This window comes from Talpa europaea, assembly GCF_964194135.1.
Source record: "Talpa europaea genome assembly, chromosome: 4".
Lineage (NCBI taxonomy): Eukaryota > Metazoa > Chordata > Mammalia > Eulipotyphla > Talpidae > Talpa > Talpa europaea.
This window is the reverse complement of record NC_140070.1, coordinates 115571000-115587776: the sequence shown is the minus strand read 5'-3', so window position 1 is coordinate 115587776 and position 16777 is coordinate 115571000. Positions and strand designations below refer to the sequence as shown.

General features: G+C 42.3%; 1 protein-coding gene across 1 annotated transcript in view; it reads right to left on the bottom strand.

Annotated features, from left to right (window-relative positions):
- Nucleotides 1–11005, bottom strand: part of EHHADH (enoyl-CoA hydratase and 3-hydroxyacyl CoA dehydrogenase) — a gene marked incomplete at both ends in the record, with an annotated part of 42216 nt that extends 31211 nt beyond the window's left edge. Inside the window, 3 exon segments of the mRNA XM_084232352.1 lie at nt 2128–2300; nt 4849–4952; nt 10932–11005. Coding sequence (XP_084088478.1) covers nt 2128–2300; nt 4849–4952; nt 10932–11005 — 351 coding nt within the window.
- Nucleotides 11006–16777: the final 5772 nt, after the last annotated feature.

Here is a 16777-nt window from a genome sequence, read left to right as displayed (position 1 = left end):
TTTCTCCAAGGAAGAGATGCAGTGGCCAAAATGCACATGGAAAAGATGCTCAGTATCATTAGGCATCAGGAAAATGCAAATCAATCCCACAACAAGATACCTTTTCATACCCATTAGGGTGCTATACTCAAACAATACAGACGATAACAATTTTTAGACAAGACGGGAAGAATACAAAATCCTCATACGTTGCAAGTGGGAATATAAAATGGTGTGGCCTCACGGAGAACATTTGGCAGCCCTTTAAAGATGAAATATAGAGTTACAAGACAACCCAGAAATTCTACCCATGAATATACCAAGAAAAATGGAAACATGCCTATCAAATTTATACACAAATTTCCATGGCTTTATTGTTCATGAAAGTCAAAAAAGTAAAAACCTAAATGTCTATCAACTGAAGAATGGATAAAGAAACTATGTTCATACATCCATATAAGGGAAGTATATCCATATAAGGGAATATTATTTAGCCATAAGAAAGAATGAAGTACTAACTTCAATGAACTCTGAAAACATGCTAAGTGCAAGAAGTCAGACATAAAAAGACAACATATTAGATGAACCATTTATATGAAATGTCTAGAGTGGCTAAGTTATAGAGACAAAGTATATTAGTGGTTGCCTAGGACCTGGGGTAAGGGAGAGGGGTGATGAAGTATTCTAAAACCAGCTGTGGTGATTGTTGCATAACTCGTGAATATACCAATACATCACTGATTTGTATACATTAAATGATTAAAATGTATGTATCAAAAAAAAAGGAAAATCAGGCACATAAGAGACTGAACTTGAATTCTTTATCACTCTGCCTTCTTGGCCATTTACAAGTGGCCAGAGCAGCGGTTGAGTGCTGGGCTGCGAAGCTGCCCGCAGACTCTGCAGCGCCAGTTCAATCCCAGGTAGCCCGTGAGGGTCCCACATGGTGCGCAGACCTCTCCTGCCACCCGCTGCTCCCCTCAGCAGTGTATTTCGTCAGTCTGCCTGCTCTGTTCCCCACTCTGGCTCTGGTGAATTCTCTCACCCTCCCATGCTTCTGACTGTACCCAGTGCTTGTATAAATAAATAAATAAATCTTTAAAAAAAAAAAAAGTGGCCAGAACCTTGTTCTTATCTGATTTAAAAGACCACTATATAAATTAATCATTCTAAATCTAAGTTGTATAGATTATAATGATATAATTTGTGACAATAATAGTATAAAGAGAGTGGATAACAACTGCCTGGGAACAAATGTTTGTATACTATGTAATTAAGTGTATATCAATCTAAACTGAATGGTTAATAAGGCATTAATTATTGCTAGTTTCATGCTATTTTCCAGCAGGAAATTTTCTTCCTAAGTACATACTGATAATTACAAGGGACTACAAAACTGAAATCTTTTAGATCAGAATAAAAATTTAAATACATATGCATACTCAGGAGTGATAATCAAAATATTTAACCCTTCCTACTGCATGAGGATGGCTCAGTGAAATCTGAGGTGGGCCATAGTTCTGCTGATCAGGAGTTCCTTTGGAAGATCCCTTTTGGCGAATCATGGGGAAGTCCAAGGACTAAGATTAGGGGAAGCAAAGGAACAGTGAGGGAATTCAGGGTAGCAGCTATTTACCAATCAGATGGACATAGTTAACAATTTAACAATCAGTATGGCTGTATTGGTGTATAACAGCTGAATACCAGTGCTAAAAATACTTAAGAGTTGTCAATCAGTAAACTAACCATTTAAAATGATCATCTCTGGGCCTCTCCTGGTGGCACAGTGGTTGAGGGCTGGGCTGCGAAGCTGCCTGCAGCCTCTGCAGCACTGGTTCGATCCCCGGCCACCGGGAGGAGGGTCCCACATGGCTCGACAGACCTCTCCTGCCACGCCCACTGCTCCCCTTAGCAGTGTATTTCGTAGGTCTGCCTGTTCTGTTCCTGGCTCTGGCTTTGGTGAATTCTCTCACCCTCCCATGCTTCTGACAGTACCCAGTGCTTGTATAAATAAATAAATAAATATTTAAAACAAAAAAAATAATAAAATGATCATCTCTGGTGCTTATAACAACATTTAGAGCTTGTCGTAAAGAAAAGCCTGCCCCTTCCCCCCACCCCAAGTCTCATAAGGAGCCTCTCTTTTACCTCTGCATGGGCAATCCGATAGTGACAGCCCAGGGCGAGTTCTAATCCTCCTCCTAAAGCCACGCCTTGGATTGCTGCCACCACAGGCTTCTTATTTTTCTGTATTTCATCTACTATATATCCTAGTGAGATATTAGGCTTCTTAGCAGAACCAAAACCACGGATATCAGCACCTAAAGGCATAAATATAAAGAAAAAAGGAAGGTGAGAAAGCCATGGGCTATATTATATAATAACAAGTTACCATATAATTCTTAAGGAATCTCAGACCTCTTTGAACCCATGAAACATTTCATCCTATGGCTGGAGAAACAATAAAGGAGCAAATAACCTGGGAAATGTGAAACAACATGAGAGAAAATCCTCAAATCTTTGTAAGAATCCTGTACTCTTCTAAAATCTGTCTTTCTATATAAGGTAGCAACTCTACATTTAGAAAAATTAAAAAGCACCGAGGAGACCAGGAATTCTCTAATAAAGACCATCATTCTGAGATTGAGTCAACCGTTCTCATTTGATGCTACTCACCAACCTGTCCCACAGCAATCTAGACCCACATCTTTAATAAGAGCACGAGTCATTACAAAATAAAATCTCAGGGTAAAATGCACACAATGTCTGTAAGTTATTTGTTAATCAACCAGCTTAGAATTATGTTTGGTGACAGATTTTTTTTCAATTAAAGTAACATTTATTGTTTTTCCTAATTATAAAAATAACATGCATTATAGAAAACTTGAAAAGTACACAAAATTATAAAAATATAAAGATCACTTCAGATACCACAGAGATAACAGCAATATTTTGGTGAATTCCTGTTTTTTTTTAACCAATGCACATATATAAGTGTGACCTTAATAAGGTATTTAACATTTTTTTCTTGATACCGATCTTAAAAAAACAATGTAATAAAAAATGTACTAAGGTATATACTTTCAACAGTCTCAAAAATCCTGTAAAATCTTATATTTTCTGTTTTTAACAAACATTATACATGCTATTGGGAAAAATATCCTATCTGTCTTTGAAAACATTGCTTGGTACAAGTTTAAAAGCTAAGTTAATGTAATGATGTCACATTCAGCCTATTCATCTTCTTTTTCGTTTGCTGTGTATTCCTTCTCTAGCATCATTTTGCATTTTTCTCACTGAACCATCATATTTCATCATTCTAGTCTAGTGGTTTTTTTCCTAGATTTTTTTGATTCCAATTAAACGAGATGAATTTCTGAGTCTCAAAATTATCATTCCTGTAACTTGAGATTAAAAATGATTTTTCAGGGCCTCCCTGGTGGCGCAGCAGGTTGAGCGCAGCTTTGTGAAGCTGTTGGTAACCTCAGCAGTGCCAGTTCGATTCCTGGCTGGGGAGAAACCCACATGGCATGGAGCGGCAGGCCTCTCCTGTCTCACCCGCTGCTCCCCTCAGCAGTGTTTTCCTCAGTCCGCCTGTTCTGCTCCCTGCTCTGTCTCTGGTGAATTCTCTCACCCTCTCACCCACCTCTGGCCTGTATCCCAGTTCTTGTATAAATAAATAAATCTTTAAAAAAAAAGAAAATAGTATTTCATCATTAATAAATAAATAACCTACCCAGTACTGGCATATACGGGCAAGATAAATGACAATTATTATAATATTAACATTTTTATATGTAAATATTGTCATAATTTCAATATCTACTACATAAGCTACTATTAACATACATTAAATTCCTCTGGGTATGGTAAGATTGTATAGTCCATCATCACTATGTAACTTTTGTCAGAGGGTATAATATATTTATTTGGGAAAAGAGGAAAAGGTAACACAAATACCATTGAATAAATCAATATTTCAAACACTTCTGCCATATTCTGTCAACATTTTTGATCTTCACATAATAATCCAATAAAGAGTGCCCTGGTCACTGAGGTAGGTGACTACCAGAAGAAAAATGAACTCCATTTCAAGCCTCGGTGTGAAATGAAAAACAACATTTCTGCTTGAGGGCACGGCACTAGGAACATTCACATATAGTGTCTCATTTCATCTTCAAAAGGTGATTAAAATAGATATTACTGCATCTACTTTGCAAATAGAGAAATTGAGATTCAAAGATAAAAGTGGGGGCCTCCCTGGTGGCACAAGGGGTTAAGCACAGCACTATGAAGCTCTCCGCAGCTTCTGCAGCAAGGGTTCAAGCCCCTGCCGGCCAGGGAGCTGATTGATCCACCTTGCGTGACAGACCTCTCCTGTCTCGCCCGCTGCTCCCCTCAGCAGTGTATTTCGGATAGTCTGCCTGTTCTGTTCCCCGCTCTGTCTCTGGTGAATCCTCTCACCCCCTGCACCTCTGGTCTTCATCCCAGTTCTTGTATGCATAAATAAATAAATCTTTAAAAAAAAAAAAAAGTTAAAAGGGACTTGCCCAGGCTCACATAAGACAGAGACATATGCAGAGTAGGCAGGTTCCAACAGGTGTGTGCTAGCAGGTAAAATAGGCAGGAAGCCTGGATTGAAATATCCTCCAAGGGACCAGTCCAAAATAACAAATAATGAGGTCAAAGTTTTCTCTGGGTTTCTCTTTTGACGCCTGTGTCTTTTTCCACAGTGGATTGCATTCCTACTCAAGACTCACATATCTATTAACCCATTAAGAAATTATCCAAAAGAACAGCAAATGCAGTATCGATTTCAGTCTGTGGCTGGATTCCAGAGTTAGTGGGAGAGGGCAAGACACTGGTTACCTGCACAGAATTTGCCATCTGATCCACAAAGCACAATGGCTTTTACTGAATGATCCATTACAGCTTTCTGCAGTCCCTCTTTTATTCCATGTAGTACTGCAATACTGAAAGAAAAAAATACAGGAAGCTTAGTCAGAATTAAGTTTCTACCATTTCAGAGATTTTTCCTCTCATAACAATGAAAATCAAAGACATACAAGATGGATAAATACTGTAGGGACTCCGTGGTGGTGCAGGTGGTTGGGACACAGCCTAGCAAGCTATCTACAGCCACTACAGCATGAGTTCGATCCCCAGCCAGGGAGCTACCCACATGGCACAGATCTCTCTTGTCTTGCCCTCTGCTCCCCTCAGCAGTGTATTTAGTCAGTCTGCCTGTTCTTCTCCCCACTCTGTCTCTGGTGAATCCTCTCACCCCCTCACACCTCTGGCCTGTACCCCAGTTCTTGTATGCATAAATGAATCTTTAAAAAAAAAACTGTAGATAAGTTTTTACTAATTTGTTCAACTAATAACGTATGTGCCTATGATGAATTATAGAGAGACAATTAACTTTAAAAAATCAGTATTGGGGCCTCCCAGGTGGTGCAAGGGGTTAAGCACAGCACTATGAAGCTGTCCGCAGCCACTGCAACACAAGTTTGATCTCCGGCCGGCCATGGAACAACCCACACGGGAGCAACCCACATGGTGAAGCAGACCTCTCCTGTCTCGCCCACTGCTCACCTCAGCAGTGTATTTCAGATGGTCTGCCTGTTCTGTTCCCCAGTCTGTCTCTGGTGAATCCTCTCACCGCCCCCCCACACCTCTGGCCTGTACCCCAGTTCTTGTGTGCATAAATAAATAAATATTTTAAATAAATAAATAACCAGTATTTTCCTTCACTCTGCTGTAAATTTGACCACTTATAATTGGTCTAATCAATTTAAACACATTACACATCATTTTTGTAAAGTGAGAATTTATGACATCCTAGGAAAAACGAAATGTATACAAGAAAACATCACATTAAAATGGATATTGTAATAAATATACAATGAAAGCAATGCCAAAATTTAGAGGGGAGGGAATTACTTTCAATCTGCTATATTGAGAAGATATAAAAAATGTGAAATAGTGTAAAAGGAATAGGCTATGAGATGTAGCAGAGGCAGCAAACCCAACACTCTGTCCTCCCTACCATCTTCAAAGTATTAGATATCTGGTTTTAACCAAGCTGCCCAAAATAAAGACTGTATTTCCCAACTTGTTTTGCAGTAAGGTCAACCCAAGGTATTACGTTCTTGCCAATGGGATGAAAGTAGATCTGTTTTTAAGCAACATTTGGGAAGAGTCCTTAAAAGAATGAGTACACTTTTCTTTTTTTGTTTCCCTCTTACTCCTGGCAGGATGCAGATGTGATGGCTAGATTGGGAGCAGCCATCATGGACCAAAAGGTAGACACCACATATTGAGGATGGCAGATAAAAAGATATATGGAATTGGAGTCCCTGGTGTGGAGCAGCCATAGCATTTCAGGATAATGCCGTGAGAGAAATTAACTTTTTCTTGTTTAATCCTTGACAGCCAAGCCTAATCCTACCTAATTTAGGAGGTCAGAGTAAGGTAAGAGGGGAAAAAAGAGCATGTAGTAGGTTTTGCCAAGTGCCAGTGGATGAGGGCATCATCCACAGATGAGATGGTTAAAGACAAGATTAAACGAGTCTGTCAAAGGAAAAGAAGAGAGAAAATAGTCATAGTGCTTCTCGATACACCATCACTTAAGACAAGGGAGAGCTCGGTAGAGTGATTCAACCAAAAGTGACAAAAACCAAGAAAAAGCAATGAAGAGGATTTGCCAGGAAGCAGGGGATCCTAATTGCCAAGAGATGGTGAAGGAGAAGAACCTAGGAAAAACGGCAAGGTTTTCCTTAAAGAAAAAATAATAAAACAAGAGTCCACTCAGTTTTGTCTTGAACTTCTGAGTATTGGGCCTCCCTGGCATCGCAGGGGGTTAAGCACCACACTATGAAACAATCCGCAGCCTCTGCAGCAGGAGTATGATCCCCAGCCTGCCAGGGAGCAACTCACATGGCAAAGCAGACCTCTCCTCTCTCACCTGCTGCTCCCCTCACCAATGTATTTCAGTCATTTTTGCCTGTTCTGTTCCCCACTCTGTCTCTGGTGAATCCTCTCACTGCCCCCTCCATCTCTGTCCTGTACCCCAGCTCTTGTATACATAAACAAATCTTAAAAAAAAAAAAAAGAAGTTCTGAATATTCCCATCAAAATGTCTTTTCTTTGGCATACAGGGTAAAAACAAATCTTAAAACAAAACAAAGAACAAACTTCTATAAAAGCCATATTGTTCAGGCCATCAGGTATGTGTTAAAGGCTCATGGAATGAAGGAGATCCTTTCCCTTGTAAATGATAATTCCCTTTTACCCAGTTACCTTTTTAAAAAAAAAAAAAAAGATTTATTTTTATTTATTTATGCATACAAGAACTGGGGTATAAGCCAGAGGTGGGGGGGAGGTGAGAGGATTCACAAGAGACAGAGTGGGGAGATTCAGGCAGATGTACTGAAACACACTGCTGAGAGAAGTAGCAGGGTCAAGACAGGAGAGACCTGCTGTGCCATGTGGGTCAGCTGGGGAATGGCTAAGACTTAAACCACTGCATCACCAGAGGCCCCTACCTAGTTTATTTTTTTTAAAGATTTATTTATTTTATTTATACAAGCACTGGGTACAGTCAGAAGCACGGGATGGTGAGAGAATTCACCAGAGACAGAGCAGGGAACAGAACAGGCAGACCGACAAAATACACTGCTGAGGGGAGCAGTGGGCATGGCAGGAGAGGTCTGTCAAGCCATGTGAGACCCTCACTAGTGGCCGGGGATCATACTGGCGCTGCAGAGGCTGCAGACAGCTTCGCGGCAGCCCAGCCCTCAACCACTGTGCCACCAGGGAGGCCCTACCCAGTTACTTTTTATCAATTAATCTAGATGAACTCAAACAAACCCACTAATCTTTGACTGGTTAATTAGAAACTAAATCTACTAATGAAAACCAGATTCTAAACCATCTGTCATAGCAAGAAGTCCAAAAGGTACATATTTTCTTCTGGGTAAAATGATGGCTCAAAATTAGCCAAAATGTGCTCAATCGGTTCCAAATGGCTTTTCCCATTTCAATCAACGCCTACTCTGTTTCTTATGTTTTTGTTACTTCTGCAAAAATCAAACACAAGGAGTGAATGAAAATGGTTGTAACAGATATACCTTTACTAGGTTCATACCAAGGAGAGGGAGAGGCGTGAAGTAATTATTTTCTCCCTTTACTATGGAAAATGCAGTCTGAAGATAACTCATGGGTGCTGACCAAAACTTTTTAGTTTCTGTGATTATCAGAGATATATTTGTGAGGTGATATTTTGTCTTTTTTTGTCTAAAGTTCGTCAGGGGCCTCCCTGGTGGTGCAAGGGGTTAAGTGTCAGCACTGTGAAGCAGTCCGCAGCTACTGCAGCAGGAGCTCCATCTGGGCTGGCTGGCCAGGGAGGTGACCCACATGAATGCCACAGACCTCGCCTGTCTCGCCCACTGCTCTTCTCAGCAGTGTATTTCAGTCAATCCGCCTGTTCTTCTCCCCACTCTGTCTCTGGTGAATCCTCTCACCCCTTGCACCTCTGGCCTACATCTCAGATTTTGGATGCATAAATAAATAAATCTTAAAAAAATAAATAAATAAATTTCATCAAATCAACTTTGTGACTTGTGACCAAATTTTTTTTTTTCAGCAAAAATAGAAGAAGAGAGAACACTGACTGTTGTCAAAGGATGTTGAAACCATGGTGATTGTGGTGGTCTTTTCTGGTTTCTATATAATCTGCAAGAACAGCAGGGAGGCTTGCAAGAGTGAAACAATGGGACAAAAAAAAAGTAACCATTTTAAATGAGGGAAAACCAAACTTTTCAGAAATTAACAGTTGTGTTTCAGAGCTCAGGGTGACCTCTCTTTGCCCAAATAGATAAAGTAATGGATGATGGGTCTAGGAAGACTGGTTCATGGTAAAACAGACAACATGCAGAAATGAAGGGCACTGAGTTTTGTTGGCAGTTTGGACCGAATTTGAGTGACACAATGATTCAGCAGAAAGCAAACAATTGGACTTTACCACCGTGCATTTTTTTAAAATACTTTCTTTGTTCCTTAACTCCATAAATACTGGCCAAAGCCCCATCCTTGGGGAGATTGAAGTCTTGCTGCCAGTCTTCTGCCAGGTGACCTTACATTAACTAGTTTCTTTTCTCAAATGCTGCTGGCATGATTCTTGGCTTCTATGCCTTTAAGTAGTGGGCCCACATTTGGAAACAACAGCAACTTTATGATCTAGTGATTAACATTTCTCCTGTAAGGGAGGTAAGTTAAAAATCAAAAACATTTTGAAGCGTTGTGAGAAAATATTGTTAGTTATAAGTATTAGATTATAGAATCCCCCCTCCCCCACACCTCCCCAAGTTCTTGATGGCAGTTTCCCTTTATGAGTAGAGGGTAGGAAAGAAAGCCTGAATATCTAATAATTCTAAATTAGAATATAGACAAGGCCAAAATGAATATGTAGTCATTTTACTTATGGTTCTCTTTGTCAAAACCAAAAATGGTGAATATTTTGCTTTTTTTCTGAGAATGGCAAGTGAGTTGATATAGCATTCTTGTGTGATTTTAATCCTGCAATTTTTGGGTATTATTAAATGCAATAATTCATATAAAAAGGAGAATTATAATACAATTAGTGAGTAATGAAATAGTCATTTGTAACTATACATTTTAATTAAATATAATTTTAGAATTCAAGTATAAAAATACTCTTTAAAAATAATGAAATATTGGGCCTCGCCTGGTGGCATAGGCAGTTGAGCACCACACTGTGAAGCTGTCCACAGCCTCTGCAGCACCGGTTCGATCCCTGCGGGCAGGGCTAGAGTCCCACATGGCAAGGCAGACCTCTCTTGTCTCACCCGCTGCCCCCCTCAGCAGTGTATTTTGTCTGTCTGCCTGTTCTGTTATCCACTCTGTCTCTTGTGAATCCTCTCACCCCCGCGCATCTGGCCTGTACCCCAGTTCTTGTATAAATAAATTAATTAATTAAAAAAATAATAAAATATTACAATAAAATAAACTCTAATATAGTCAGGTAAAAATTCAGTTAAAATTAGGAGGTCTCCTCACTTTAATCTCTTGTGATAAGAATTTTGATCAAAGATCTTTGTCTCTATGCTTTAGGTATTTGACGTAAATTATAATTTCTGCTAATTTTACTCCTGTGGATGGGTGACTCATTCCTAGGCTGATGTATCACTATAATTTTTTTCAGAGAAATGGGAGAACCAAACATATACAATGTCATTATTATTTTAAGCAGCAGAGATCTACTTGTTATAAGTAATGGCGTAAGTGCATTGCACAAATCCGGGTTAGAGAGTTTAACATGATGAAATAAAATAAAAGGCATAGTAGTTTTTTAGAGAATGCTATTTAATATCTACCCTGACACTAATTTTCCACTAAAGCACTAAGGCCCTGACATTTAGAACCTATCAGGAGAGAAAACCTTCCATTTCTGGGTCACTTTGCATTTCTTTGCTCGCTGTTGGCATTCATGGGGACTTTTATGTATTTCTAAATATGTGAAACTGCCTTATTGCCGGATTCCTAAATCTTTTAGGTACACCATGGTAAAAGTGGCCTGAAGTGGGGGGCTGGGAAGTGAGGGGTCAAGATCTACTTTGCATTGTAGGAAGATCTTTGGAATACAAAGTACACCTGAAAGTCAACGTTGCAAAAGCAAACAGAACGGTTCAGCACGAAGTTAGCATGGACAGACCGATTCGAGCCAAGTTCTCCGGGTTAGCCTGCCTCTCCGCTGCAGTTTCCTCGCACAGATCAACCAAGTTAACCTATGCATAAAGGCCCTGGCACTTATTCCACCTGTGTGAGTGTCTTTCGAGGTTTAAACCAGCAGGAAAGAGTGACCGCCTCCGGAGCCCGCAGGCTGCTAAGGTCTCCGCGGTCCCCAGACGAGAGACGCCGGAGCCTGTTACCTGATCGCGTTGACCGGTGGGTTTCGGAGGCGGATCAGCGCCAGGGAGTTGTGCAGCCGCGAGTACTCAGCCATGTTTCCTCTGCAGCTGAGGTCGTCTCCGCCTCCGCTGTCGGGCTCTGCCACTTCCCCCAAGCGCCTGGCTCTCCTGGCGAGGAGTGGCGCCGGCTTGGCCAATGCGGTCCCGGCGCCGCCTCTGGTCGTGAGTCTGTTCCCGGGTCGGCGCTCCTCCTTCGCTGACCGCAGCCCCGCAAACGTAAACGCATGTTTTCCCTTTTTTATAGGCTCGCATCTCGTTCCCATCGCAAAGTAGATCTGGGAGGATGATGCAAAATGGGTGGAATTGCCAGCAAGTGGAGATTTGTAATGCCCGGGTGCACAGGGACTGGCTTCTCTGGACAAATTCTGTCTTCACTAAACTGGTGGAGTTGTCCCCAGCACAGCTTTTATCTTCTTGAGCCTTCTCACAGGGACAGATATCTGGAATCCTGACAATTATGTGGTGGGTCACACACATGCAACACTAACGTCAATCGGTTAATCACATAACAGTCATTGTAGCTGTCTTACTATGAACTGGCAAACCTAGTGAAAACTGGGGTTTCTAGGCTTTCTGCTCAACTCTTTTCTTCTGCCTTTCTTAAAAATTGAGGGGTTTTTTAAATACTTCATTTATCCATGAACTGAGCACCTATTATTTTCCCAGCTTAGGCAGAGATTAAAAGGCAAATAAGGGGTCTCCCTGGTGGCACAAGGGGTTAAGCACAGCGCTGTGAAGCTGTCAGCATGTAACAGGGTGGTCCCCAGGAAAGGGGGAGGTTCCCTGCCCCACCCAAGGGAGGGTGGAGCTGAGCAGGAAGAGGAGAAGCTGCAGAAGAGACTGAGGAAGGAAGCAGGATGGAGCCAGAAGGAGACCTGGAGGAGGCGCATGGAGCCTAGAGACACGTGAAGAAACTGCGCTTGTCTTTTGGTCGTGGACTGGGTGACACAGATGTGGGTGAGACCCGTGGGGAGGTGACAATGGCAGCTTTTATCTTGATGTTGATTTTGCTCTTTTCCTTCCAGGCTTGTCCGGTTGTTTGTGACCCTTTTCTGTGGGTCCCCACTGGAAGATGCTTTAGACTTGTAGCAGGCTTTGGGGCCTTGTTCTGGGCCGATCCCATATGAATGGAGTTTTACCCACGAGGGAACGGGTAACTTTGGGTGCTTCATTTAGAAACTAGACTCTTTGCCTTACCTGTATTGTTTCCTAGTTTTATTAAAGTTCCTTCCCATTAAAGTCTCATGTGTTTTGTGTTGATGCGGCAGATGGCAGAACCCATTTAGAATAGGCAGGTTTGCGGGGTTTGGGCTGCCCCTCTCCCTGTCCTATAACAAGCAGTCTCTGCAGTGCTAGTACGATCCAGGCTCCAGGCTGGCCAGGGAGCTACCCACACGGCGCAGCAGACCTCTCCTGTCTGGCCCGCTGCTCACCTCAGCAGTGTACTTCGGTCAATCTGCCTGTTATTGAGACACAGGGCAAGCTAGGAATTAGGCAGTTTTAGGGACACTGCAGGAGGGGGCCTCGGAGAATTGAGGAAGGCTTCAGAGATAAGGGCAGCAAGAGGAGTGTAACTAATTCCACCTGGAAAAACAAACATCTCAGGACCAAGGACAACATTGTTAATGCTGGCCTTGGTTTCCTTCAGGTGGTAAAGGGAGGCAAAGATTGGAGAAATAGAGAATGGTTTAATTTATGGACAACTTAAAAGGGCAGCTGTTTAACTTCAATGCAGAGATGCTTATCAGAGGACTGGGCCATAAAGATAAAGAAGTAACAAATGGGGAAAGAGAAAGCTGTTAGATAAGGAATGTGAAGATCCCCTGCTCAGTAGCAAATTAAGTGAAACAGCCAAGAACTAACCAATCACAGAGAGACTGGTGAAGCTTTAGAATAATTAGGGAAAGAAGGTATAAATACCCTGGGACACGACTCCACTTTGGCTTCCTTGCCCCTCCCAGGCCTGGTTCCATGGCCTGGGAGTCCCACTTTATTTCTGTTTTTTTTTTCTCCTCAATAAACTTTTCTTTCTCTAAACAAACCTGCCTCTTCTCGCTTGCTGGCTTGAGCGTCTGCGAAGTTCCTGCTGCAGCTTCGTGAGACACCAGCCCGTGGGGGTCTAGTGGCTGGGACTCAGCGCTGCCCCTGCAGCCTGGGATCTGTTCCTGGCTGGGAGACTAGGCCTGACAATTCCAGTATCATTATGTTCCCAACTCTGTCTCTGGTGAATCCTCTCACCTCCCACACCTCTGGCCTATAACCCAGTTCTTATATGCATAAATAAATAAATCTTTTCTTTAAAAAAAAAAAAAGACAAATAAGGCTCAGACCCTTTCCTCTGAAAGTTCTCACTGGAACAAAGTCTTTCTAAATGCAATTGATGGTGGTATCCTTTGTCAACAAATAAAACACTTTCCTTTTCCTCAAACTCGGTTTCCTTTTATTGGCTGAGGGAAACTGGGGCCACAGCCCAGCAAATGGACTTTCCATCTGAAAGCAGACTGGCAGCTTAAGAGGAAAAAAAAAAACAATGGAGTGATTCTGGTCACAGTTGTTTCACAAATTTTAACAATAACTAAAAACTATTTTCACAGACATTTACTTCTTGGAAAGAAAAATTTTCCAACTCCTAGGAAAGTATGACTGGAGACAAATAGCAACAGAAGATTGAATCTATCAAGATCAAACTATCAAGGACAGCCCTCACCTCTGAGAGCTAGCAATTCCAAACAGCCCAGTGCACAAGCCTCTGAGTGACAATGGTCAACAACACCCAGCTTCTTACAGGTGACATGCCTCTGGAAACTCACCAATCCCTGAACTCCTTCTTGCCCCCAGAACTCAGTGTAAGATCTGCTCTGCTTGCAGACATTGTAAATGACTAGAAGCATAGCATTCCCTTACATTAGGAAGCAGTAAATTCAATTTTGTTTTCTTATTTCAGATATTGGTCTCTAGGGCTGTTGTCATTTTTGGAGTCCTTGGGTTCACTCTGGGAAAGGTGTCACCAAAGCTCCTGTTTCAGCGATACCCGGTGAGTTTCTCCATAAGACAGAGATGGGAGTATATTTAAAGAGCAGGGTTAATAGGGAAGGGATAAAACAGTTAAAGACACTTGCATAGACACAAGCAGGCAGGAAGAGCTGCCCAAAAAGGGACAGGTTTGCTGAGAGGCCTGCATGGTTGCAGGCAGGCAGGGAGGCTGCTGCCCTGCAGAGGAGAGTTGGTGAAAAGTAGCACCTGCATAGTCACAGGTGAGCAGTGGGATTGCTTCCCCAAGCCAGTGTAGAGACTGAACTGATATAGTATTCTTCTGTTTGGGAGGGATCACTCCTAGTGTTAGTTGGTTGCTAATTTTGGATAACTATGTAGAATTTGAAAGGGACCAGAGATTCTACAATGGGCTTGTTAAGGGGAAAATGATGTCCTAAAGCTAATCCCATACAGGCTTTGTGGACTCCACCCCCACCCCAGGCCAAAGCCAAAGACACTGGGAACTCCAAATCCCATCACCACCAAAGGGAAGGTGGCTGGGACCTGAGGGTGGGGTTAAGCATCCAGGTTGGTATAAAGCCAGACATGTGGGCTTTGGAGGGAGGTCCCCCATTTTGGCTCTCGGCCAGCTCGCAGCGTCTGGCCAGGTCTGAGAGTGACTTTGGGTTTCCAGGTCGTCAGATAGGGTAGGACACATTAAAAACTTTATTTCCCTATTTTCTCCCTGAGTTGTACATTTTCCTTATTTCCTTTTCCCTTGTAAATAAACCTTTTATTAACCTTTTGTGTGTGTCTGTAGTAGAGTATTAATAAGTCCCTTTTAAGCGCGAGAGTGAGGACCCACAGCCAGGCAACCCGTTCAATATCGTGGCTGACCTATAACAGGCTCAATCTCCATATCTTTACCTTTGGGTGTGCCCTCAGGCCCTCGGATACCTGCTTGCATATTATGCTTTGTAATCTAGGCGTTAGGCGTCTTGCCTAAGGATAGTAGTCTGTGCCTAAGGTGACTAGTTTCAGCAACTGTGTGTCTGCACCTAAGGATCCTGGTTGCCATAGCTGTGTCAATGGTTATGTTAATGTCTTCTCCCCCCACCTCCTTGTGTGAGCCAGGTTTCTGGTCTAGTGGCGTTCATCCTTTTCAGTTTCTTTTTTTTTTCTGTTCTTGTCTTCCATCAGGGCAACAATCTGATAGGGACAGCCTAGCCACTGGGACATGTCCACAAAGGTAAGTGAGGCTTGAACTTCCTCGTGGAGCAAGTGCAGATCACCTGCCCATGGTGTGGGATTGTTTTGAGGCATTTTCTCATCTGTATCTCATAGGAGACAAGTCATTTCTCCTTTTCCTAGTTTTAGTTGAATACAGAATTTTCTGCTGTGGGTGTACCTTCTCCCCACCCTCTTAGGTACAGCCACAAACTTCTGCATAAATGTATAAAAATGCTTAAGTTTAGTGTTGGGTCCTCAACACAGTAAGGAAAAGGGTGCACAAGCAAGGCACCTAGTGGGCAAAATTTAAGAGGGTACTTACTCTCCTGTCCTACTCCTCAACAACCGGGTGATCCACAGTTCCTGTGATCAGTCAGCAAGTCCCTCCTATTTGCTGTCGTCCTGTAGGACTAGGAATCAAAGATTGGGTGCCATCTGATCTTTCTTTTTCTGTCTGTAGAAATAATAAACTGCCTAAACCTATTTGGATTCCTTGGTCTACAAGCCAATTTAGCAGGTGCTGTTCACAGACCTCTTGACAATCTCTTGATTATTGTGACAAATTATTATGTTTTTAAATTGTCTTTTCATTTAATTTGTCTCAATAAGTGCTACTTGCCATTCCTCTCAGCTAATGCATTTCTGTATCATTTCCATAGAACTACTTTTGCTTATTAAATATCATTTTGTTGCATTATATCCCCAGTTCATGAAAATAGATCAGTTGGTCAGAAGTGATTCATTAACATTTAAAAGAATAAAATTTAAAAAAAAATGTAAACAGAACTTTTGTATACTACAGCATGCAGATATGTACTCACAGCAAGAACACAGATGGCTATCTAAACTTGACCTTCCCTGCATTGGTCATGTTGTTATAGGGCAAGGAGAGGGGCAGCCCAAACCCCGCAAACCTGCCTATTCTAAATGGGTTCTGCCATCCGCCGCATCAACACAAAACATAGGAGACTTTAATGGGAAGGAACTTTAATAAAACTAGGAAACAATACAGGTAAGGCGAAGAATCTAGTTTCTAAATCAAGCACCCAAAGTTACCCATCCCCTCGTGGGTAAAAGTCCATCCAAATGGGATCGGCCCAGAGCAAGGCCCCAAAGCCTGTCACAAGTCTAAAGCATCTTCCAGTGGGGACCCACAGAAAAGAGTCAGAAACAACCAGACAAGCCCAGAAGGAAAAGAGCAAAATCAACATCAAGATAAAAGCTGCCATGGTCACCTCTCCACGGGTCTCATCCACATCTGTGTCACCCAGTCCACGACCAAAAGACAAGCGCAGTTTCTTTACGTGTCTCTAGGCTCCATGCGTCTCCTCCAGGTCTCCTGGCTCCATCCTGCTTCCTTCCTCAGTCTCCTCTGCAGCTTCTCCTCTTCCTGCTTAGCTCCACCCTCCCTTGGGTGGGGCAGGGAACCTCCCCCTTTCCTGGGGACCACCCTGTTACAATCCCCCCTTTTAATTTTTATTGCACCATATCTATGGTGGCACAGATCTCATGGTGTAATGTTAGGAGACAGTCTTTTTTTCAGGGTTACAATGTGTGTAAGAGAAGCAACAATTAGTCAGCAGCATTGTCCATGAATGTCCAGT